General features: G+C 43.1%; 1 protein-coding gene across 2 annotated transcripts in view; it reads left to right on the top strand.

The window, feature by feature from the left end:
* Positions 1-25,677, top strand: part of LOC119966493 (enhancer of polycomb homolog 1-like) — a 282,112-nt gene that overhangs the window by 56,645 nt on the left and 199,790 nt on the right. For both annotated transcript variants that reach the window (XM_038798270.1, XM_038798271.1), the window contains exon 2: positions 5,364-5,498. In XM_038798270.1, the coding sequence (XP_038654198.1) occupies positions 5,448-5,498 (51 nt within the window). In that variant the 5' untranslated portion in view covers positions 5,364-5,447. The remainder of the gene's footprint in view (positions 1-5,363; positions 5,499-25,677) is intronic.

The raw sequence follows: 25,677 nt of genomic DNA, 5'->3' as shown, positions 1-25,677 counted from the left end.
TGGATTGTGGGGGTGAAACCCACGCAAACACGGGCAGAATCTGCAAACTCCAAACAGGCAGTGATTCAGAGCCAGGATCGAACCTGGGACCTTGGCGCTGTGATGCAGCAGTGCTAACCCACTGTGCCACTGTGCTGCCCGTAATACTAATTGGTTAACATTTCAAGTTAGTGATTGCTCATCATTATTTCAGTGAAAATATAGGGCAGCTTTTGGTGGCACAGTGATAAGCACTGCTGCCTCAGCTCCAGGGACCTGGGTTCAATTCCGGCTTCAGGTCACTGTCCATGTGGACTCCGTACATTCTTCCCGTGTCTGCGTGGGTTTCCTCCGGGTGCTCCGGTTTCCTCCCACAGTCCAAAGATATGCAGGTTAGGTGGATTGGCTATGGTAAATTGTGACCAAAAGGTTAGGTGGGGTTACTGGGTCATGGAATAGGGTGGAGGCGTGGGCTTAAGAAGGTGTTCTTTCCAAGGGTCGGTGCAGACTCAATGGGCCAAATGGCCTCCTGCTCTGTAGGGATTCTATGAAACCACCAATCTATTCAAACAGCTTTTGCACTGTTCATCCCTCATAGCCAGGCTTCCTTCCCTTGACCCTCCTGTGAGTGTCAGCCCATATGAATGCTGCCGCCACCTAGTGTCAGACTACTGGGAGTGAAAAATACTTCCCCTTCGCCCCCCCACCCCCCCCCCCCCCCCCCCCCCCCCCCCACCCCCCCATCTCCAGTTCTCTTTCTCAAATTTGAGGGAGGTGCATGTGGTATTCTAAAACATAGCTCTTTGACCAAGTTTTTGATCATCTAATGTAATATCTCCCTGTTAACCATGATCATATTCAATGGCGGGTGCTTCAGGATTAGAGGGCTGTAACGTCACAGTTTTCACAGTAACTTCATTGCAGAATTAATGTGATGATGATAATAATAATTGTGACAATAATAAAGATTATTATTAATATTATGGTCTGCTCCTGCTCCTATCTCTTGTGTACTTGTGTCATACTTTGTTTATAATACTCCTGTGGAGTGCCTTGTGTTGAAGGCATTATATAAAATATAAGGTTGTTTTAATTTGGATCCTGCCAATCGGATGGTATAATGGACAGAGGGGTGTATAACAGCAAGGAGAGAAGAGCAGGGAAGAGTAACCGAGAATAGCACGGGCTCGTGCTGAGGCATGTCATAGGCCTATATTTAGGTCCTGTTTTGTGTTGTCAGCCTTTTAAAACTATTGGTCAGCTCCTGCTTTTTTTTTAGTTTGCCACGTATGACTCTGTGTACAGAACAGAGAATGTGTTTCAAGTCTCTGCCTGCTAGTATGAGAAACTACGAGAAAATTTGGTAGAAGTAATCCACCATCTGTAAAGCTATAACAACAATGCAGCAAATGCAGAGGAAGTGAAGGATTGTAACTACTGGCACCACAGAACAAAATGGTGTGTGTGCAGCAGGCTTGGATATGATTCAGGGACTGTTGATTTACACAAGAAGTAATGGGAATGTCACATACTGTACTTTGCAAGTTGCATGATTTTTCTAAAATTAATTCTTGAGCCACTTCATTCTTGATGCTACCTGCATGGTTGCATTCATGCTAACTGCTGTGTCAGTTAGTGCACAGGATAACCGCTGGGAGTTAGAAATAAAACAATCCTATGCACATCAGAACATTCCTGCTAATGTGTAGAGTTGGAAAATAAATAAATGCTGTGTAGTTAGTGTTTGATATGTTGTCAAGCTCCCCCTGGCTGTTGAACATAGAGTAAAATGTAACTGAGCATTCTTTCTAAGCCAGTGATGCCAGAGGGGGAAAATAATCTTCTTTCAGCCCCCCCAAAAATAGGGCAAATGCATTAGGGGTGTTGGCAGTGGTTGGAGCTAGAGAAAGGCAAGAATCCCATGTTACATTTCGACTATGTGTGAACAACACCTTTTAATAGTAACTACTGTCTGTTCCACATTAGCCTCTCTTTTTATGATGGCTATTGTAGAAATCATTTTGTATGTCCACTAAAGGCAATTTCTTTGGGCATCCACAAAGTGGAGCTTTGATTCAGAAAATGTATATCCATTTCTGATCTGTATTTTAAAAGTAAATGCTTTCTGCTTTCTCACACACCTTTTATGATTTTGAAATATCTATATTTAGTAAACTACTACAATATTGTTAAAATACCTGGGACTGGATTCTCCACACCCCGACGGCGAAATCGTACTCCGAGTACGCCACGTCGTCTTGCACCTACCTGAGGCCTTTGCTGGAGGCCCGCTCCGCCATTCCCCGCTGCCGACCGGTCGAAGTCCCGACGGCGTGGATCTAATGTGGTCCTGCCGGTCGGGAAATGGCGATTGCAGACTCAGTCCGCGGCCGCTCTGGTTGGGGGCGGCCGGGCAATGTTTGGGCAGGCGGTCATAGTCGGGCACGCAGCCGATCGGTGGGGGGCCGGGGTCTATTTTTAGTGACCAGCTCCGTGGTCTGAGTCCGCCATGTAGTACGATGTGGCTGCTGCAGGCCGCCGCCGTGCGCATGCGCGGCCTCCGACCCGTAAGTGCGGGGGCCCATATCTGCACCAAAGGTTTTACGCCGGGTCCCTGCTAGCCCCCTGCAGGACTAGGAATATGTGGCCCTTTCACACCAGTTTTTCTGGCGTGAAAGTCCACAGTGTTTACGAATGTGTGGGGCCATAGTCCCAATAACAGAGAATCTAGCCCCTGGACTACGTTAGTAAATGAGATTTAAAGTTGAGAATGGTCAAGCATTTATTACAATTTTTTTCTCTGCGTCTCTCACAAGATCAAATGTAACATTATTCTAAACCAACTTGTAAAAAAAAAATTTAGTGTATCCAATTCAGTTTTTTTCCAATAAAGGGGCAATTTAGCTTGGCCAATCCAACTACCCTGCACAGCTTTAGGCTGTGGGGGCGAAACCAATGCAAACATGGGGAGAATGTGCAAACTCCACACGGACAGTGACCCAGAGCTAGGACCTCAGCGCCCTGAGGCAGCAAGGCTAACCCACTGCGCCACCGTGCTGCCCTTATTCTAAACCAACTTGATAAATGATTTATTTTGAAATACATGAATACATGTTGTTTATTTGATTGATTGTAAAGGTTGTAATGAGTGTTGCTTCTTGAAGTGAAACAATGTCATTTTATATTGAGTCAAAGTTTGGTCTCGACAGCTAAGAATGGCTTTTGCCATTTAATTGGGGTATAAGCGCTCACAGGCATTTTCTAGGTCTTTTTCAGTGGAAACATGTCTGATTCCAACATCTGTTTCAGTATGTCTCAATTTACAGGAGACCTATTGTATCCATTGCAACAGTGGTGCTCTTTAACCAGCCCAATTAAGGTATTAAACTTTAAGAAGACTAAACCATTGTTATCGGTTCCCACTCCAAACTCCATTCCCCAGCTACTGACTCCGTCCCTTTTATTTCAGATTTCCAGAATCTGCAGTATATTTCTTTTATTTATGACTCATCCCGCTCCCTGGCAACATTCTTACACCCGTCTGTTTGCCACCTTATTGTCACTTTTGACCCCCAGGAAAAACTTCAAACCTCATTTGTGCCAGTACGAACACCGCCTATTTCTACCCATAACTTCACTGCAATGGTAATCTGCTGCTGAAATTGTCCTTCCTCTCTCATTACCGTGCGGGCAGCATGGTGGCACACTGGTTAGCACAGTTGCTTCACAGCTCCAGGGTCCCAGGTTCGATTCCCGGTTTGGATCACTGTCTGTGTGGAGTTTGCACGTTCTCCCCGTGTCTGTGTGGGTTTCCTCCGGGTGCTCCGGTGTCCTCCCACAGCCCAAAGATGTGCCGGTTAGGTGGATTGGCAATGCTAAATTCCCCTTGTCCAAAAAGGTTAGGTGGGGTTACGGGGATTGGGTGGAGGGTGCTCTTTCCAAGGGCTGGTGTAGACTCGATGGGCCAGATGGCGGCCTCCTGCACTGTAAATTCTATGGTTACCTCTAGATTCGACTATTCCAGTGCCCTATTAGCTGGTTACCCACATTCTAAGCTCTGTATACTTGAAGTCATCCAAAGCTCTGCTGTTCCATTCCCCTATCACCTCGTGCTTGCTGACTTGCTCCTGACGAAGCAAAATCTTTGATTTTTTAAAAACCCTCATCTTTACTTTCAAATTCCTTTATGGCCATTGCCCTCGTGTCTCTCTGTAATCTCCACCAGACTGACAACCCGCTGAGGTATCTTCACTCTAATTCTGGCCGCCTGTGGATTATTTTGAGGAAATAAGACTCCAAACTTGAAAAATTAATTTTTCAGGACTAAAGAGGATGTTCAGAAGTAATTATCATCTATTATGCAACTTTAAAAACTCCCTCCGTCCTGAATGTGCTAGCCCTAACCATTTTAGCTATCTCTAATGTGGGACCAGTGGGCAAATACCCCAAGTTCACACCATTTACAGTGATTTGCGTGCCGAGTCTGTCGGCAAGGACTGAAACAACACACCACATGGAGGAGCAGGGTGCCTGTCAAAAATTATACAGCCTGTAATAAGACTTTTTTACTTTTGTGCAAATGACCTCCTTTAGTGCAGTATGAATGTATGATGAGAACAAAGAGATAAATGTCAAGAGTAATCCTCCTATATCTCAAAACTACCTGGTCAGGAAACTCTTCAGGGTATTGCCGTTTGGGGACTGTTCTCAAGAACCAAACATTATTTTATTTGACATCTTGGACAGAATTACAATTCTATCTTTCTGTCCAACTGTTCGATGCTGGTGTTTTTGCTGGCAACGAGCCTTCTCCCGCTGTTCATCTTCTAACTTTGTCCGCATTACTTTCTGTTTCTTTTACCATTAGTTTACCTAGTTTCCAGTTAAATGCATTTATGCTGCTCATTTCCTGACATTATATAGTAAAATCCAGCAGTATAATTGTCAATCAATACATTATAATGTGTGAAGCACATACAGTAAGTTTGAATTTTGTCACTACAAAGGAAAATAAATCCTGTGAAATAGTGATTTTTTTCTTTTCCTCAAGTATCCGGGGTTAAGCAAGTGGATGCTTGAGTTACCGTTGAGATATACAGGGTTATATATATTCCAGTTGACACAAAGTGCCTTTTAAAGTAACTTCTTGTTACTATTGCATCACTTATATGAATGAATATGACCTAAAGTTATATATTTAGCCACCCAATATTTAAGATACATAGTAGAAAAATTATGCTAATTATGAAATGCAGGTAAATCCTGCTGTTTCCTTGCTTGGAACTGAATGTAGTTGAAATTAGCATTTCTGTAGTTATATGTCACATAGTTATATGCCACAATGTCAAAAGAAATGTTACTGAAATGGGTTTTTATACTTTCAGGCCTTTCTTTCCATTGGGACTCACCAACGGACATTTTAAAGGAAACCGTACCAATTTATTCAGTAAACATGGGTTGGATATTGCATGTTAATTTTAACCGAAGCCTTGATGATCCCACTAAAGGATACTTGCTTGGTAAGTCTTTACATATAAAGTGCATTAGTGTGCCCCATGCAAGATTTTTAAAGTGACCACTTTAATGTGGTGCAATCAATTGATTGTGCCTCAGCATTTGTGATGCATTGCTGATTTTTATTAAATTGAAAAGCATCTGTTGCTGAATATTTTCATTCTAACATGTATATATTCTCATTAGCAACTTTATTTTCACTAATAGTCCATGAGTTATAACTTGTATTGTTTTGCATTCTGGATAAACTTTAAGATAATTGCCTGTTGTTGCATTATTGGGTAATCTGTCTGTAAATTGGGGCATTGCCCAAGATCCCATGTTAGTTTTATTGGAGGATTTGTTTGCTTCATGGTGCTTCACATGTGAATTTAAAATGCTGTTCTATGTGGTGTAATGTGTATCATTTCATTAATTTGTTGGAAAGATTGGACTATCTTTGATTTTGTGTGAGATTAATTGTTTTGTCCCTAAATGGGATTGGAATGCTAAACTTAAATCATCAAACCCTGATCCAGAACATTGGTATTGCCATCACTGGAACATCCTATAGAATGTGATCTGAAATAGTAAACCTAAATACAATGCCAAGAGATGTAGGGCGGAATTCTCCGCTCCCCACGCCGGGTGGGAGAATCGCGGGAGGGCTGGGCGACTCACGACGCGCCCCCCGCGATTCTTCCCCCCCCCCCCCCCCCCCCCCCCACCGCTCGGAAGAATCGCAGGTTGCCGTTTTTCACGGCGACCGGCGATTCTCCGGCCCAGATGGGCCGAGCGGCCTGCCATTTCCGACCGGTTCACGACGGCGGCAACCACATCTGGTCGCTGCCGTCGTGAACATGGTCGCCAAAGTGCTGTTGGAAGCTTGCGGGGGGCGGAGAGGGGAGTGAGCACCACGGCCGTGCTCGGGAGGGGACTGGCCCTCGATCGGTGCCCACCGATCGTCGGGCTGGCGTCTCAAGGCGATGCACTCTTTCCCCTCCGCCGCCCCGCAAGATCAAGCCGCCACGGAGGGGAAGACGGCAGATTTGAGCCGTCAGCTGCTGTGACGTCAGCCACGCATGCGCGGGTTGGAACCGGCCAACCTGCGCATGCGTGGCTGACGTCACGTAGGCGCCGTCGTCGCGTCATTCTCAGCGCACCGCCTTGACGCAAGTGTCAAGGCTCGGTGGCCGAGAGTTACGGAGCACTGCTTCTAGCCCCCCGGGTGGGGGTGAATTAGGTGCGAGGAGCGGCCTCCGAGGCCGTCGTGAAACTCGGCTGAGTTCACGACGGCCTTCCCGATTTATCGCGGGAGCGGAGAATTTCGGCCATAATGTATACCATGGCTGGTACATTGTGGAAGTACAGATGAGGTACATTAGGCTGTATGAAAATATGAATGTACCTGTAAGTGAAAGTGGTCAGTTTGGCTGATGTCGTAAACGGCAGAATTATGAAACTAGCATTTTTAAAAGGTTCCTTGCTTGTTCGTAATTATGGGTGTTTGCAAGAACCTGGATATTTCAGTGGCTTTATCCATAAAACCATCCAAAGTTTAACCTTTTTAAAAAAAAACAACAATCGGTTCATTTATATATTAGCATCTTCCATTCATCTTTTTTCTTATTCTTTAATGGGATGTGGGCTTCGCTGGCTGGGCCAGCATTTATTGCCCTTGAGAGGGAAGTTAAGAGTCAACCACATTGCTGAGGATCTGGAGTCACATGTAGGCCAGACCAGGTAAGGATGGCAGATTTCCTTCCCTAAAGGGCATCTTCTGGAATTGAAACCAAGTATTTGGATCACTTTTCCTTACCCCCTATATGCTCCCAAATGCAAAACGTTTAGATAGTAAATATTCAAATTGCCTTGGTGGTGTTGCTGTCCATTCATTAAAATTTGATACTTAATAACTCTGAACAATTCTTGATAGTAAATACGAAACTGTGAACCCCAGTTTATTCTGAGTTTCGCAAGCAGTTTGGGTACTGTAGCTAGGAATACACGTTCAATACAATTTCACGGGTACTTTCTATGAGATTGTGCCTCAGTTAGGAAATTTGTCAGCCTAACTCATTTCTGAATAAAGTATGCCTCCTGAGGTGATGCTATAAATAGGGCTGAATTTGTACTTATTCATTGATGCATTGGTTGAGATGATATTTACTATGATCTAGATAAGTAATCGTTTAGTCATAAAACAATTTTTTATAATGGTATCTAAACAACATTGTGCATTATTATTGCAGAATCGGCAGATCCTTGGTGGAGAGGAACAACCTTTATTAGTGCATTCTGATTGATATTCTAGTTTATTTCTCTCTCTAATAGGCTAAGTCATTGTGCAAAGGGAAATAATTTTCCACTTTGAAACGGAAGCAGTATCGGGGAGATTTTGAGATTAGATAAATTACTTATTAGCAGTTGTACACTAGTTTTTAGTACTGGGTGTTTTTCCTGCAGTGTAGTAGAATTTATTTCTGTTTCACATACTACATAAATATGCTCTTTATTCAGACACCAGGAATCGTCGTTTCTCCCTTCCCTCAACTGCCAACACAAAATCAAATGTTTGCATTCCTGCAATGCTGACTGAACTGCCGTTGATGACCGAATGTACCTCTTTACAAAATGAACTAGAGACCTCTACATGTAGTGAAAGGGTACTGCATCTTTAGTCATACATGATATTTATAACTCAATTACTTTTAATTAAGTTGGATGTACATTTAAAAATAAATATCAGCAATTCCTCATCTTTATGAAGAACAACCATATCTGCGCCATCTCGAAGACTACCTAATTCTACTTCCATAACATTGCCTGACTTGACCCGTGCCTGAGCTTGCCGGCTGACCTCTGTTAACTCTAGGCTTGACTATTGCTGGTTGGACTAGGTAAAAAGCTCTTTCAGATAGTTGATGCAGAATCAATGAGTCAATTGGGCAGCACGGTAGCATAGTGAACCGAGGGAGGCCGGTAAGATCATAGAATCAAAATTTACAGTGCAGAAGGTGGCCATTCTGCCCATCAAGTCTGCACCAGCCCTTGTAAAGAGCACCCTACCTAAGCCCACACCTCTACCCTATCCCCGCAACCCCACCCAACCCTTTTGGACACGAAGGGCAAATTAGCATGATCAACCAGCCTAACCTGCACATCTCTGGACTGGGAGGAAACTGGAGTACCCGGAGGAAACCCACGCAGACATGGGGAGAACACCCAAGCCAGGAATCGATCCTGGGACCCTGGAACTGTGAAGCAACTGTGCTGACCACTGTGCTACCGTGCCTCCCTGGGTAGGTAGGCCATAATTAGATTTAAAACCTACTTTAGCGTGCGCCATTTGGTATCACCCCTTGTTGGGCGGAGTTCCGATTCCGACGCCTCACGTGACTTGGTTGTATCCTGCGAAGTGCGGAGGTTACCAGGAAGCTCGTGAGGGGCTTCACCCGGGATTCTCCGACTGCATTGTGCTCTCTCTTGAATGCAACACAGCCAGAGAATCGTGCCCCAATATGTTACCTCTGATACCATGAGATTTTATTTTCCACAGTAACCTTTGAATTGGCATCTTAAAATGTCTTTTTAAAATTGAATGACAGTACATCCACCAGTTTCCCTTTATCCATAAGCATGTGATTTCTTCAAAGAACTTCCAGTAAAATCGTTAAATATGATTCTCCTTTCACAAGACCATGTTGATTCTGCCTGACTGCCTTGATTGTTTTTCTTTGTGCACTCCATAACATCTTTAGTAATGGCATCTAACATTTTCCCTTTGCCACATGTTAAGCTACTTCTCTATAGTTTCCTGCTTTCTGTTTCCCTCCCTTTTTGAACAAAGGAGTTACATTTGCCATTTTTCCAATCAAATGGAAAATTTAAAATCAATACACCAATAACACACTAGCCACTTCTTTTAAGAGCCTAAGATGAAGTCCATCAGGACCCAGGAATTTGTCCACTCACAGCTCCAACAATTTGCCAAGTGTCTGTTGCCTGGTGATTGTAACTTTACAAGTACCTGCCTCCTTTCCAATTCCTCATTTTATGTTAGTCGTGGAGTCATACAGTACAGAAAAGGCCCATCGGTCCATTAAGCCTGTGCCGGTCAAAAACAACCAGCTAACTATTCTTTTAAAAAATATATATTTTTATTCTCCATTTTCACATTTTCCTTCAAAATTTACACCCCACCCACAGACGGTAAAAGGTAACAAATACAAAATCAATCCCCTTAATAATAACAACGATCCCATCCTCCCACCACCCCAAACAACAGCCCACCTGTCAATATATGCATCCAATAAAACAAACCCTCCCACGGTGGAAACAAAAAACAAAGGAGAAAAAGAAAAAAGGAGTCCGGGACCGCCCATGGTCACCATAGAGTCCACCCTACCCCACCGCACGCACACGCACACACGCACACACACGCACACACACACGCACACACACACACACACACCACACACCATCTAACCTCTGAAAGAGTACCGTACATGATACCCAAGAGTTGTAAACCCCCCCACTCCTCCCCAACTCCACCCGTCCACTGGAAAGTCCAGAAATCCCCTTTTAGCACACAAACCCCGCATATCCACCTACACCCCAAAGAGCCCTCACTTCGAGTGAAAGTCCCATCACTTCCCTTGTACAAATATATACACTATTGGCTCCTTTAGCCCATACACCCACACGCAGTGAAACAAAAAAAGAAAAAGAAGAAAATACATTCATGAGGTTACATCGGCACATGGCCATTTCTCAATTTCTCAGATCTGCCACAGTCCTTCTGCCTTCGCAAACTCCTCCGCTGCTTCCGCCGTTCCAAAATAAAAGTCCTTGAGCTTGTAAGTCACCCTCCGCTTCGCTGGATATACAATGCCGCACTGCACCTTGCTAATGTACAGTGCCCTCTTCAGCCGGTTGAAAGCAGCTCGCCAGCTCCACCGTAAAGTCCTGGTATACACGTATACCAGCTCCAGCCCACTGCACCTCCCGCTTCTGCTTGGCCCAACACAGGACCTTCTCCTTCACACTGTACCTACGGAAGCACAGAGTCACTACCCTTGGCGGCTCACCCGCCTTTGGTACAGGCCTCCACGACCGATGAGCCCAATCCAGTTCATATCGGGAGGGATCCTCCCCCTCCCCGGATAGTTTCGCCAGCATAGCGGCAAAATACTCCGTCGGCCTCGGCCCTTCAACTCCTTCAGGAGGCCCCACAATCCTCAAATTCTGTCGCCTGGATCTGTTTTCCAGATCTTCCATTTTCCCTCGTAGATCCTTGTTATTCTCCATCACCTTCCACATCTCCTTCCCCATCGAGGTAAGTTGATCACCATGCTGCAATAATGTCTCCTCCACTTCCTTCAGCGCCTTATCTTGCTCCCGCACCTCCGCCACTGCACTCGCCACCGGCGTCGTCACCGGGGAAATCGCCTCCTCCACCAGCACATTCAAAACCTCCCCCATCTCCTTCCTCATTGTCTCCATGTATTTTGTAAACTGCCTTTCGAATTCCACAGCCATCACCTTAGTTATTTCTTCAGCTGTAAGCAATGCGGCCTCCCCTGGTGCTCCAGCCTCCATTTTCTTTACCGACCCCGCGGTGACCTTTCTACTCCCCAACGGACTTTCAGCTGTTTTCACGGCCGTTTTTTTTACTGATCTTCGACATATCCCTTTCCTGTGCTTTCTCCTGACTTTTATTGCCTTCACTGCCCCTAGGACCGGGCGTTAACCCCCGACAATGCCGTTCCCGAACGGGAGCCCTCCAATGCGTGGCTGCCTCCTGCCCGCCGTCACCGGAAGTCGATAGCAGCTATTCTAATCCCATTTCCCAGCATTTTGCCCATAGCCTTGGGATCGTGTTACTTGTATCCTTTATAAGACCATAAGACATAGGAGCAGAATTAGGCCACTTGGCCCATCGAGTCTGCTCCGCCATTCAATCATGGCTGATATTTTTTCATCCCCATTCCCGTGCCTTCATAATTATCATGGGGACCAATGCAAAATAATTATTCAATTCATCTGCGATCTCCTTATTTTCCATTATTAATACTCCAGACTCTCATTCGATTGGACCAACACTCACTTTGTTAACTTTTCTTATTTAAATATCTACAGGAACTCTTACTATCTGTTTTTATGTTTCTAGGTAGGTTTCTCTCGGACTCTTATTTTTTCCCCTCATTAATCTTTTAGTTTTTCTTAGCTGTTCTTTATATTCTGTCCAGTCCTGCCACCAATTCTTGTGCTGAAATTGCATTTCACATTAACCTATTTTGATTTGGAGATAGAAGCTTCTTGATTCCAGAACTTTCAAGTAATGTAATTCATTTTATATAGCTGTTATGATTTGATTATTTACTTCCAAGACTATTTTTATGACCAAAGTTTTATATTTTAAGCAATTAATATTTGTTTTTGGCAGTATCCAGTTTTTTTCCCCAGCATTAATCACACCTTGAACTGAAATGTTTTGGCCCAGTTACAAAGAAAAGTTATGAGTTCTGTCTCAACATTGAGGGTAATTCTCCCATTTACTAATATTTGCAAAAAACAAGTTAGCATGAGTAAAATGTATGTACGTTTCCCCCCACAAAGATGGACAGGGACACAAGTAGATTGAAGTTTTAGTTCCAGAGCTAAACAGTTACAAAACCTGAAATTCGTGTCAGGCATATGGATCTCGCAGGAACAACAACAAGCAGAACTTGATCCTAAGCACAGATTGTAACGAGAACAAAGAAGTATCAATACCGCTCATAAATCAACAATATAGATGCAGGTAGGGAGAGGAAGTTCTGTCTTTTGCATTTTTACCCCGGTCTTTCTCTTTGAAACAATTATCTGGAGAGCAAGGAGCGGTGTTGCTTCCTTCGATCGATCAACAAAGAATTCAGGCAGCAAGGATTAGAGGCAAGAAAAACTTGAAGTCCCAACAAATTCAGGCCGTTCATCCTCGCCCACACTGTGGAAAGCCTTGCAGGTTCTGCAATCGGGCTCTTCAAAGAACGCACAGCAGATGACTCCAAGCAAGCAAGAAATTGCCATTTTTGATAACGTAAAGGGAAACTGAAGAGAGGGCAGAAGCAGATCAAAACTTGTAGAGTTACCAGAGCAAGAATTGCAGATGCTGGAAATCTGAAATTAAACAAAACAAAATGCTGGAAATACTTTTTTTATTTTTATAAATTTAGAGTGTCCAATTCTTTTTCTTTGCCAATTAAGGGGCAATGAAGCATGGCCAATCCACCGAGTCTGCACATCTTTGGGTTGTGCGGGTGAGATCCACGCAGACGCAGGGGAAAATGTGCAAGCTCCACACTGACAGTGACCCGGGGCTGGGTTTGAACCCAGGTCCTCAGCGCCGTGAGGCAGCATTGCTCACCACTGCGCCACCGTGCCACCCCAATGCTGGAGATACTTCAAGGAATCTGGCAGTAGCTGCGGAGAGAGAAGAATGGCTCAGAATTTTACTCCGAATTGAAAACCTTTTAAAAGTAGGGGTTGGGACCAGATTCCAGGATTCCTGCCCCGTTCCCAATTCTGGCAAATTGGCAGGCATAGGGTAAAGGTGAGGGTATTCAACCTGTGTGGAGCACAACCGCTCTTGCCAGCTGAATTGTGGAAGTAGGATGTAAAAAACGCCCCATACCGCACAATTTATCGGAGCTGGGCCCCTTCCGTAAATAGATATAGTTCACAGTCTCTGAGGAGTCATGACCTATGGGAAACCCCAATCTTGAGTCATCAACTGAAGAAAAATCCATTCAATATTCTCAGTGCCTGTGCAGGACGGCACAGTGGTTAGCACTGCTGCCTCAGAGTGCCAAGGAACCAGGTTCGATTTTGGCCTTGGGTGACGGGTGGAGTTTACATGTTTTCTCTGCGTTGGTTTCCTCCTGGTGCTTTGGTTTCCTCCCACAGTCCAAAGATGTTTAGGTGGATTGGTCATGGTCAATGGGCAGAGTTGAGGGAGAGTGGGCCTAAGTAGGGTTCTCTTTCTGAGGGTCGGTGCAGACTCGATGGCCGAATGGTCTCCTTCTGCACTATCGGGCATTATTATTAACATCTATGAAATATTTTGACTCATTAGCTTCTCCTTATAGCACTCAATCAATCACAGCCATTCATATCTCGATATAAGAAGCTTTTATCCATTTTAGACCTCTTTACAATGTGTGGATAAACACACCTGCAGTGAAAAAACTCTTCAAAGAAACAGATTATTATAAGGTAACCGATGAGTGCAGCTCCAACATTCAAAGCTCAATATCATCCAGCATAAAGCAACCACAACCATTCACTCCCTCCACCACTGATGCACTGTTTTTTTAAATGAATTTACGGGATGTGGGTGTCACTGGTTAGGACAGCATTTATTGCCCATCCTTAGTTGCCCTTCCGAAGGTGGTGGGAAGTTGCCTTCTTGAACTGCTGCAGTCCTTGAGGTGTAGGTGCGTCCACTGTGCTGTTAGGGAGTTCCAGGATGTTGTCCCAATGACAGTGAAGGGACACCAATATATTTCCAAGTCAGGGTGGTGTGTGACTTGGAAGGGAATCTCCAGGTGGTGGCGTTCCCAGATATCTGCTGCTCTTGTCCTTCTAGACAGTAGTGGTCGCGGGTTTGGAAGGTGCTGTCTAAGGAACCTTGGCGAGTTACTGCAGCGCATCTTGTAGATGGTACACATGGCTGCCACTGTTCATCAGTGGTGGAGGGTTTGAATGTTTGTGGAAGAAGGAGCAATCCAGCAGGCTGCCTTGTCCTGGATGATCAGAACATAGAACATACAGTGCAGAAGGAGGCCATTCGGCCCATCGAGTCTGCACCGACCCACTTAAGCCCTCACTTCTTCCCTATTCCCGTAACCCAATAATCTCTCCTAACCTTCTTGGTCACTAAGGGCAATTTATCATGGTCAATCCACCGAACCTGCATGTCTTTGGACTGTGGGAGGAAACCGGAACACCCAGAGATGTTGAGTTTCTTAGTGTTATTGGAGCTACGTTCATCCAGGCAAGTGGAGAGTATTCTAACTTGTGGCTTGTGTACTTTGGGGAGTCAGGCGGTGAGTTATTTGCTGTAGGATTCCTAGCCTTTGACCTGCCCTAGCAGCCACAGTATTAATATGGCTAGACCTGTTCAATTTCTGATCAATGGTAACCCCCAGGATGTTGATTGATGCAACAAGTGTGTACATCTACAAGATGCACTGCAGGAATTCACCAAGACCTATATCCATCTTGTGTCCTCTTCATAACATACTTTCCTCACTGTCATCTGTGGATTTAGCTACCTTCACTCCCCTCTAAGTAATTTAAATAAATTGTAAAATGTTGAGGCCCCTTGCGGGATTCTACTTGTCACATCCTGCCAATCTGAAAAGTAACTATTTATGCATACTCCGTTTTCTACAAGCCAGCCAATCTTCTTGAAATTTGCCGTTGAGCTCTTGGAATACCGTATAGAAATCTGACCCCATTTCCAGTTCCCTCTAGTTTTGACAAAAAGTCACCCAGACTCAAAACATTAGCTCCCTTTTCTCTCCACAGATGCTGTCAGACCTGCTGAGATTGTCCAGTATTTTCTGTTTTTGTTTCAGATTCCAGCATCCGCAGTAATTTGCTCTTATCAGCCAATCTTCTATCCGTGTTAATATGTTACCCCTACATCATGGACATTTATTTTACTTTCTATTTAAAGTATAAAGGAATGTTTGGCAATTCTTTGCTGCCAGTGATGAAGTGTGGTCAAATAGAGCATGAGTAACATAATTATGTAGCCCTATTTTAGATAGATATTTCCTCAGATGTGTAGTTTCTAATAGACACCCTTCTAGCCTAGTGGAAGCACAAGATCAGTGGATGTAAAGTTGAATTGACTTTCTTCTTGGTCTGATCTTAACCTTGAAATTTGCCTTTGAGCTTTTGGAACACCGTCAATGATCAGAGGTTTGTGATCCGTACTTAAAACTAATGGTCATAGTTCAGAGACATAATGATCAATTACCCTGATCTGAGTACATTAATTTCTAGTTGGCAAGCCTTACAAGTTTGATTAGGTCACGTAGAGCAACATGGAAATCACCCAAAAAAAATTTAATCTCCTTCTACAAACAAATCATACGTCATAAATTCATCTAACATTTTATAGAAAGTACGTCATGTTTCCAGTTTGCAAATAGAAAACATACGGCTGCTAATCTTTATTGCATGCCATTTTATTAATCTGACTTTAATTAGTGAAATCAAACCTTTGGGAGTGACTTCGGGAAATGAATTACATAATCCTGGGGATCTAAACTTCTGGAAGGCTGCATCAGCTACCCAGAGTAATTCATTGGCATCATCATTGCAGATTTTAAAAATTCATGTGCAACTAAGTTTAGCAGGGACAATAGTCATCTAACTGGAAATAAAGAACAGGGTGTGTCTTTTGTCACTTAAACAAAAAGGTTGAGAGGTGACATATTATAGGTCTTTAGAATTCGGAAACGTTTTGATAAAGTAGAGCGTTTCCACTTGAGGGAGGAGTAAAGCTAGAAGTTGTCAATGTAAGATAAATACCAACTAATTGAACAGGGGTTTTGGGGGGGAAATCTCGACCCAGTGAGTAGTGAGAATGTAGAGCTCTAGTTGAGGTGAATAACATAGATGCATTTTAGGGTAAGGGAGATATGTAGATGAGGGAGAAGGGAATAGAGTTGTTGCGGAGTTGGAAAAGGAAAATGGAGGGAGTCTGGAGTGGAACAAGAACACCAGCATGGGCTGGTTCAGCAGAGTAGCCGGTTTAGAAATGTTTTGCGGCACAGAAGGAGGCCATCACATCTGTGCTGGCTTTAAAACAAAAAGCTATCCGGTCTGATCCCATCTTTCAGCTTTAGTCTTGTAGCCCTGTAGGTGATCCAAGTATGTTTTTAAATATGTCAAGGGCTTCTGTCCCTGGACCCTTTTCAGATGGTCAGCTTTGGACTCCTTCCACCAATTACTTTGAATCTGATTATTCTCTGCACATGGAAATTTCCGGCCATTCTGTCTAGGCCAGGGGTGGGCAAACTTTTCCGTGCAAGGGCCACATTCAGAAATTCACAATTTTAAAGGGCCGCATAGTATATTAAGTAAAATAATTAATATTTAAAATAGCCAAAATAAAAGGTTTTTAAAGAAAAAAAAAGCAATTAATTTTTATTAATTCATATTTTAAAGTAGAAACTTTACATGAAACACATTTATTTGAAAAACAAAGTAACTCAGTTTAAAGAAAAAAAGCAATTAATTTTTATTGATTAATATTTTAAAGTAGAAACTTCACATGAAACACATGTTGTGCCGAGCAATGATCACCCTACTCAAGTCAACGTATCCACCCTATACCAGTAACCCAACAGTCCTCCCATTAACCTTAAAATAAAATTTTTTAAAAAAAATTATTAAAAAAAACTTTTTTTATTTTTTATGACTTGATCTTGGTGGGCCGCATAAAGACCTTTGGCGGGCCGCCCGCGGGCCGTAGTTTGCCCACCCCTGGTCTAGGCCCCTCATAATTACACACACCAATTAAATCTCCCCGTGACCACCTTTGTTCCAAAAAGAAAAACCCCAGCCTATCCGATCTTTCTTCACAGCTCAATGTTTCCATTCCTGGCAACATCCTCGGTCCAACAAGTGTTTTTTACATGGTCTGAGCATAACGTTATCTTATTCTCTAGGCCTCAATCAAGAACTGAAAGTATCCCATATTCTTCTTAACCATCTCACCTACCTGCCTTGCTATAGAACATAGAACAGCACAGAACAGGCCCTTCGGCCCTCGATGTTGTGCCGAGCCATGATCACCCTACTCAAACCCACGTATCCACCCTATACCCGTAACCCAACAACCCCCCTTAACCTTACTTTTTAGGACACTACGGGCAATTTAGCATGGCCAATCCACCTAACTCGCAAATCTTTGGACTGTGGGAGGAAACCGGAGCACCCGGAGGAAACCCACGCACACATGGGGAGGACGTGCAGACTCCACACAGACTATCTTTACGATCCACTCCATAGTCCCTCTGTTTCTTTTACACTTTCAGAATCCTACCATTTATTGTGCACTTTGCCTTGTTCTCCCTCCCAAATGCATGACCTCTCCCATTGTCTGGACTGAATACAATTTGGCTATTTTTTATCACCAATGTCTTGTACAGTTGCAACAACACTCCCTTACCTTTTATACTTTATTCCTATAGCTATAAATGCCAACATTCCGTTCGCTTTCTTTATTACCTGCAGTACCTGCATGCTTGTTTTCTGTGACTTGTGCATGAGAACACTCCGATCCCTCTGCACCAGAGCAGTCCATTGAGTACTTCCTGCAACCTATAACTTTTTCCCTCATGATTAACCATATGGCTAATTTTTTGAATCTTCTGCAATCTCCTTATTCATGCCCCTACATTTAAGTCGAAGTCATTAATCTTATACCACAGCAAGGAACCTAGTATTGAGCCCTGCAGAACCCAAGTGGAAACCGTCTTCTCGTAGCAAAAGCACCTATTGACCATAAACATTTTCTCCCTGCCACTGAGCCAGTGTTGGATCCAATTTGTCACTTTCTCTTGATCCCAGGAGCTTTTAACTTGTACTTCAGTCTGCCATGTGGAACCTTCTCATAAGCGTTGCTAAAATCCATGTAGATTACATCAATGCACTACTCTCATTGACCTGACTTGCTTCCTAAAATAATTTGTTAATCAGATACGATATTCCCCTTCAATCCATGCTGACTGTCCGTGATTAATCCATATTTCTATAAATGACAATTTATACATGTTTCAGAATTTTTTTCCAATTAGTTACTTACCACCAGGGTTAGGCCAACTGGCCTGTGATTACTCTGGTTTTTCCTTCCATAATAATGAGCATGGGACATATGGCATAGGGATGATTGTTTTCCCCATGCTCTTTGAGGAGTCTGAGCTCCCCCTGCTAGGTAGCTTACCCATACTTTTTTATAAAAGTTTGGCCAGTCTAGAACTGACTGACAGGAGAGAGTACCTGATGTATATACTCACGCATATAATTGTTGTAAAATAAATGTTATTTACTTTTACTTACTTTGGGCTCCCTGAGCTTTATAAACCTTCCTTCTATTTTGGCAATGGTACAATACTAGCAGTATTCTGGGACCATGTTTTTGAAAAATACTAAAATCTGACACCACACCTTAATGTCTTATTTGTTCTGGAGCTGAGCTACGAATTCTGTATCCTCCCCAACACGAATACTACCTGCTTCTAACTCAGCTACACTCTGGTCTCTCTCAACTCCTACCTCATTTTATCTGCTGCTGAAACCCTTTTCTGTGCTTTTGATATCTCCAGACTTGACTATTCAGTGTTCTCCTGGTTATCTTGCTGTTTTTAATTCCAAACAAGCTCATCCAGTGCTCTGCTGTCTAAATTCTAACCTGCGCTCTCTGGCCCTCCCTACCCTATAACTTCAATCCTCTGCCCATCCAAGAAGAACTGTGTTCCTCCACCTCGGGATCATTGTGTAATCCCAATATTTGTGGCTGTACCTTCCTTGTTTGGACTCCAAGCTCCAATAAATCCCCTAACTCCGTTACTGTTGAGCCCTGGTCAGCATGGTAGCACAGTAGTTAGCATGGTTGCTTCACAGTGCCAGGTTCGATTCCTGGCTTAGGTTACTGTCTGCACGTTCTCCCCGTGTCTGTGGGGGTTTCCTCCCACAGTCGAAAGATGTGCAGGTTAGGTGGATTGACTATGCTAAATTGCCCTTGGTATCGGCCTAAATTGTTCAATCTCTCTTCATAAGATAAACACATCTCTGGAATCAATCCAATGAAGCTCCTCTGAACTTCCTCCAATGCTGCTACATCTTTCCTCCAATGCTGCTACATCTTTCCTCCAATGCTGCTACATCTTTCCTCCAATGCTGCTACATCTTTCCTCAAATAAGATTACCAAACCTGCGCAGAATTCTCCCGGTGCGGTCTCAGCAATGTCTTGTGTACAATCGTTATATACTATATTCCTATAGCTATAGATGCCAACATTCCATTTGCTTTATTTATTGCCTGATCCACCTGTTAGTTATTTGTGACTCGTGCATGAGGACATCCAGATTCCTTTGCACTGGAGCACCACAAAGTCTCTTCCCCATTTAGATAATAAGTTGCCGTCCCATTTTTCTGACCAAAATGTATGACGTCACACTTATCCGTTAAACTCCATCTGCCACATTTTGGCCCACTCTCCTAACATGACTATATTCATTTGTAAAGTACTTATTTGTAATCTGCAAATTTGGCTACAGAACCTTCTACCCCAGTATCCAAGTCGTTAATACAGATTGTAAATAGTTGGGGCCCAAGGACCAAACCCACTGGCACCCCACTAGTTACATCTTGCCATCAGAAAATTATTTATCCCGAATCTGTCTTCTGTCCGTCAGCCTATCCTTCTATCCAAGCTAATAAATTACCCCATATCCCATGTGATCTAACCTTGCTTATTAACCTTCTGTGCAGCACCTTATCAAACGCCTTCTGGAAGTCCAGATATATTACATCTACAGGATCCCCAATATCCACTTGGCTTCTTATATCTTCGACAAACTCTAGCAAATTAGTCGAGCATTATTTACCTTCATAAAACCATGCTGACTCTGATGGATTATGTTTTGACTTTCCAAATGACCTGATATTCCTTCCCTTAATAATGGATTTAACAATTTCCCAATAACAGATGTTAAACTAACTGGTCTGTAATTTCCTATATTCTGCCTCACTCCCTTTTTGAATAACGGTGTTACATTAGCATTTTCCCAATCCACTGGAACCTTTCCCGTGCCTAGGGAATTTTCAAATATTATAACCAATGGATCCGCTATCTCCACTCTCACTTCCTTAACACTCTAGGATGGTCCGGTAGCACAGTGGTTAGAACCATTGCTTCACAGGGCCAGGGTCCCAGATTCGATTCCTGACTTGGGTCACTGTCTGTGCGGAGTCTGCATGTTCTCCCAATGTCTGCGTGGGTTTCCTCCGGGTGCTCCAGTTTCCACCTACAAGTCCCAAAAGATGTGCTGTTGGGCAATTTGGACATTCTGAATTCTCCCTCTGTGTATCCAAACAAGTGCCGGAATGTGGCGACTAGGGGTTTTTCATAGTAACTTCATTTCAGTGTTAATGTAAGCCCACTTTGTGACAATAAAGATTATTAGTATTATTATGTAGGCCATCAGGCCCTGGGGACTTGTCTGCCTTCAATCCAAATAATTTGCTGAATACTGTTTCCCCACTGTTGTTGATTGTTCTAAGTTCCACTTTTTCTATTACCTCTGAATTACCCGTTCCTATAGAAATGGTACTAGTGTCCTCCACCGTGAAAACTAAGGCAAAATATTGATTTAGCATCTCTGCCGTTTTTGTGTTCCCCAGTATTAACTCTCCCGTTTCCTCTTCCAAGGGACCAACATTCACTTTAGCAACTCTCTTCCCGTTTATGTACTTCCAGAAGCTTTTGCTATCCTTTTTGATATTCTGCGTTAGCTTTCTTTCATAATTTTACCTTGGCTCTTTCTATTACTTTTTTAGTAACCCTTTGTTAATGTTTGAAAGTTTCCCAATCTTCCAGCCTGACACTGTTTTTAGCAACATGGTATACCTTAGCTTTTGTCTTTATATTGTCCTCAACCTCCTTGCTCTGCCATGGATTTATTTTGCCCCTCTTGCCGTCTTTCTTCCTCTCTGGAATAAATTTTAGTTGTGTGGAATTGAGTCAAATAACTGCCACTGCTCATCAGCTGCCCTTTCTTCACCTCTTCATTCACCTGAGGAAGGAGCAGTGCTCCAAAAGCAAACCTGTTGGACTTTAACCTGGTGTTGTAAGACTTCTTACATTCTTCACAAACTGCACCACCTCCTTTTCCTTTCAGTCTATCTTTCTGAAATACTGAGTACCCGTGGATATTCAATTCCCAGACCTGGTCTCCTTGTAATCATGTCTCAGTAATCACCGACAAATCATACCCTGTTGTCTCTACTTGCGCTGTTAACTCGTTAATTTTGTACTGAATGCTTCAGGCATTTAGATACAAAGCTTTTAAATTTGTCCTACTGTCAAATTTCCACCCCCCCCCCCCGGCTGCGCCGCCAACCACACAGCCCTAGTTATGCTGGCCCCACCATTATTCACATGAATTCATGATTCAGTTAGTAAGTCCACTCAATTCTTCAAAATGAAACATTATGATGGTTGTGAGTGACGTGGACTTCAATAATGTTTGGAGCCCGTTCTAAGCATTTAGTCATATAAAATGACTGGAAATGCTTGATGGTCCATTTAGCATTTAAAGTTTCATGTTCTTAAAATGCTAGTAAAACATGCCATAGATTGCTGACTCCATACTAAAAACATTCAGTGATATATTGTGATGTAATTTTATCCAGGACTTTAACAGAAACTCACAATTGGTGCAGTAAAGAGAGAGTACTGCATTGTTGTAGGTGTCTCCTTTCAGATGAGGTATTAAATAGACCAGTTAGTTTAACATCTGTTATTGGGAAATTCACGTCTCTTTAACCTGGGGTTACCCCTCTCTCTGGATCTGTAAAGACTTAATTACCTGAAAATGCTCACATTCAAAGTATCGTCTTGCATCCTTGACTTTGTCTATACATATGTTTCTGGAATCTGCCGCTTCATTCACCTGAGGAAGGAGCAGTGCTCCGAAAGCTAGTGTTTGAAACAAACCTGTTGGACCTTAACCTGAAGTTGAAAGACTTCTTATTGTGCTCACCCCAGTCCAAGGCCAACATCTCCATATCTTCAAAGTAGAGCAAGGGAGTTTGGCACACAGCCCTGGCCAACATTCTACCTTCAATGTAGAGCACCCACCATGGATTCATTGATCCTTCATCTCATTTCCTGTTAGAGGTGTCTAGTTTGCAAATTGTGTGCTGAATTTATCGACAAAGTGTCACTGTCTGCACTTAAGGTAAACAGAGGCTTGCCTTTGTTTGAACACAGCTAGAGAAGATTCACCATCTTCATGATCATTGTTACTGTGAAACTGTTGCAAGGCATCAGGTGACTGGCTGAATCATTTTGACTGCTCAGCCATTGTCCATTTTGAAAAAGCACAAGAAAAGTCTTTATAAAATAACTGCTTAATATATATATGAGAAGTTGGGACTGTTGTCATTGGTGAAGAGAAGCTAAAGAGATTTGATAAGAGGCATTAGAAATCATGAAACGTCTGACAAGAGTGGGTGGGGAAAAATTCTTCTCATTGATGGAAGCATCGAGAACGAGAGGGCACAGATTTGAGGTAATTGGCAAAAGAAGAAATGGAGACTTGAGGAGAAACTTTTTGTACAGAGTGTAGTTAAGATCTGCAATCGCTGCCTGAGAGTGTAGTGGAGATAGGGTCAATCAAGGCATTCAAGAGGAAATTGGATTATTTCTGAAAAGGAGGACTGTGTATAATTATGAAGAGAAGGTGGGGAAAGCATCACTCTGTGAATTGCTCGTTCGGACAGCCGAATGACTGACTGATGTGACAGTACAGCGATATCCTGGGTCTGAGATAATGGACCTCGGCTCAAAAGGAAGATGGTTATAATTGCTAAGTGTGACCCCAGCCATTTAATCATTTTCCCCTTGTTTCCTATTGACTTCAATTTTATCAGGGCTATTGGGTGCCACACTTCAGCCAATGTTGCCTTGATGTCAACACTCACCTCACCTCTGTAATTCACCTCTTGGCCATGCTTAAATGAAGGCTGTAATGAGATTCTGAGACAAGTCTGTATTGATTAACATATTATTGGAAAGTAAGTGCTGCTAGATAGCGCTGTTGATCCCTTTAATCACTTTGCTGCTGATTTCAGTGTAGGCTGCTCATGCAGTAAATTATGAATCACTTGGTTTATCACAACCAATGGAATGCTAGTAAAATGCTGTTTTTTTTAAATAAATTTAGAGTACCCAATTATTATTTGTTTTCCAATTGAAATTTAGCATGGCCAATCCATCTAACCAGCACATCTTTGGGTTGTGGGGGTGAAACCCCCGCAGACATGGGGAGAATGTGCAAACTCTAGAATGATAGTGACCCAGGGCTGGGATTTGAACCCGGGTCCTCAGCGCTGCAATCCCAGTGTTAACACTGCGCCACATGCCACCCTGTAAAATGCTGTTTTCTATATTTATATGTTAAGGACATTGGCAGCTCCAACTCATTGCAAAATATAGTTTCACTATTTACGAAGTATAACCTATTACGGAATAGTTACTTGACAACAGACACTGCTGAAATAGGATTAGCTTGTATATAAAACATTGGAGCAAATGGAACTTAAATATTTGGTATATTGTGTATGAAGGGCAGCACAGTAGCACTGTGGCTTCAAAGCGCCAGGGTCCCAGGTTCGATTCCCGGCTGGGTCACTGTCTGTGCGGAGTCTGCACATTCTCCCCGTGTCTGCGTGGGTTTCCTCCGGGTGCTCCGGTTTCCTCCCACAGTCCAAAGACATGTAGGTTCGGTGGATTGGCCATGATAAATTGCCCTTAGTGACCAAAAAGGTTAGGAGGGGTTATTGGGTTACGGGAATAGGGAGGAAGTGAGGGCTTAAGTGGGTCAGTGCAGACTCGATGGGCCGAATGGCCGCCTTCTGCACGGTATGTTCTATGTTCTAACCTCATCTGATAATGCCTTTGCGATGTTCAATTTTGGATTCTAGATTTTTAATTGTTAGATGTAAAGTAGGTATATAAGATCAAAACACAAGTAATCGAGGGCAGCACAGTGGCGCAGTGGTTAGCACTGCTGTCTCACGGCGCTGAGATCCCAGTTTGGATCCTGGCTCTGGGTCACTGTCCGTGTGGAGTTTGCACATTCTCCCCGTGGAGTTTGCACATTCTCCCCGTGTTTGTGTGGGTTTAGCCCCCAGAACCCAAAGATTGCAAAGTAGGTGGATTGGCTATGCTCAATTGCACCTTAATTGGAAAAAATGAATTGGGTACTCTAAATTAAAAAACCCACAAGTAATCAAGATGATATATGGAGCACAGACATAGAGGATGCAGAGTGTATGTGGCGTAGAACTACATGGGTGGCACTGATGCCTCACAGCTCCATGGACCCGATTCAATTCCAGCCTCAGTTGACTGCGGAGTTTGCACTTTCTCCCTGTGTCTGCGTGGGTTTCGTCCGGGTGCTCTGGTTTCTTCCCACAGTCCAAAGATATGCAGGTTAGGTGGATTGGCCATGCGAAATTGCCCTCGGCGTCCAAAAGGTTAGATGGGATTACTGGGTTACGGGTACAAGGTGGAGGCATGGGTTTAAGAAGAGTACTCTTTCCAGGGGCCAGTGCAGACTCAATGGGCCGAATGGCCTTCTGTTCTGTAAAGTACAAAACTTAGTTAGAATAATTTGTCATTTTTCACCAACAAATCATGGCTCCTGTCAATTGCCTTGCCAAGTCTTTTATTTATAAGATCCATTAGTGATCTACCAAAATATAAACACTTCCCTTTCTCAAAAAAATTGTTGCATTGGTCTGTCCATATCAGGTTGACTGGTATGCAATTCGAATTAATTATGGTATATTAGAGTAGCCGTTTTGGTTTATTCAAATGTAAATCTGCAAAATAGTACATTGTGTAATAAATATAGCATTAGAAATGTTTATTCCGTTCTTTAGTTATGGATAGGCTTGGAAATTATATTGCAAAAAATAACATTTAATTTCTACTAACATGCAAGGAATTGTCAATTTTGTGTTTGGATGCAAGACGAATTCAAGTTTTTATGATAGATTTTGAAATGTACTCATTTATAGTTACGTTCTCAGATTTTTCCTTGAATATTTTTTCGGATTCGAGTGATGATCTTTGTATTAAGGAAAAAAAAATGCTGGCAGCACAAATAACAGGCGAGCCTTGCAGGAAGCTTTGTAATTGTTTACTCCGAGTTGCGCAATGCCCTATGACAGATTACAACCTGCCCATTGAGTTTTCAACTGTAGTTATTGTATGAGACATGTGACACTTCCCCTTTTCCCAACAGAGCATTTAAAAAAAATACACCAAGCGCTGACACTTCTGATTGTTGTAGAGGGCGCCGTTTCCAACAGCTTCTTGGAAAGTTGCTGTGACTGAGGGCATCCAT

This window comes from Scyliorhinus canicula, chromosome 5, assembly GCF_902713615.1.
Source record: "Scyliorhinus canicula chromosome 5, sScyCan1.1, whole genome shotgun sequence".
Taxonomy (NCBI): domain Eukaryota; kingdom Metazoa; phylum Chordata; class Chondrichthyes; order Carcharhiniformes; family Scyliorhinidae; genus Scyliorhinus; species Scyliorhinus canicula.
The sequence above is the reverse complement of the archived record's forward strand: the minus strand, read 5'-3'. Positions and strand labels throughout refer to the sequence as shown.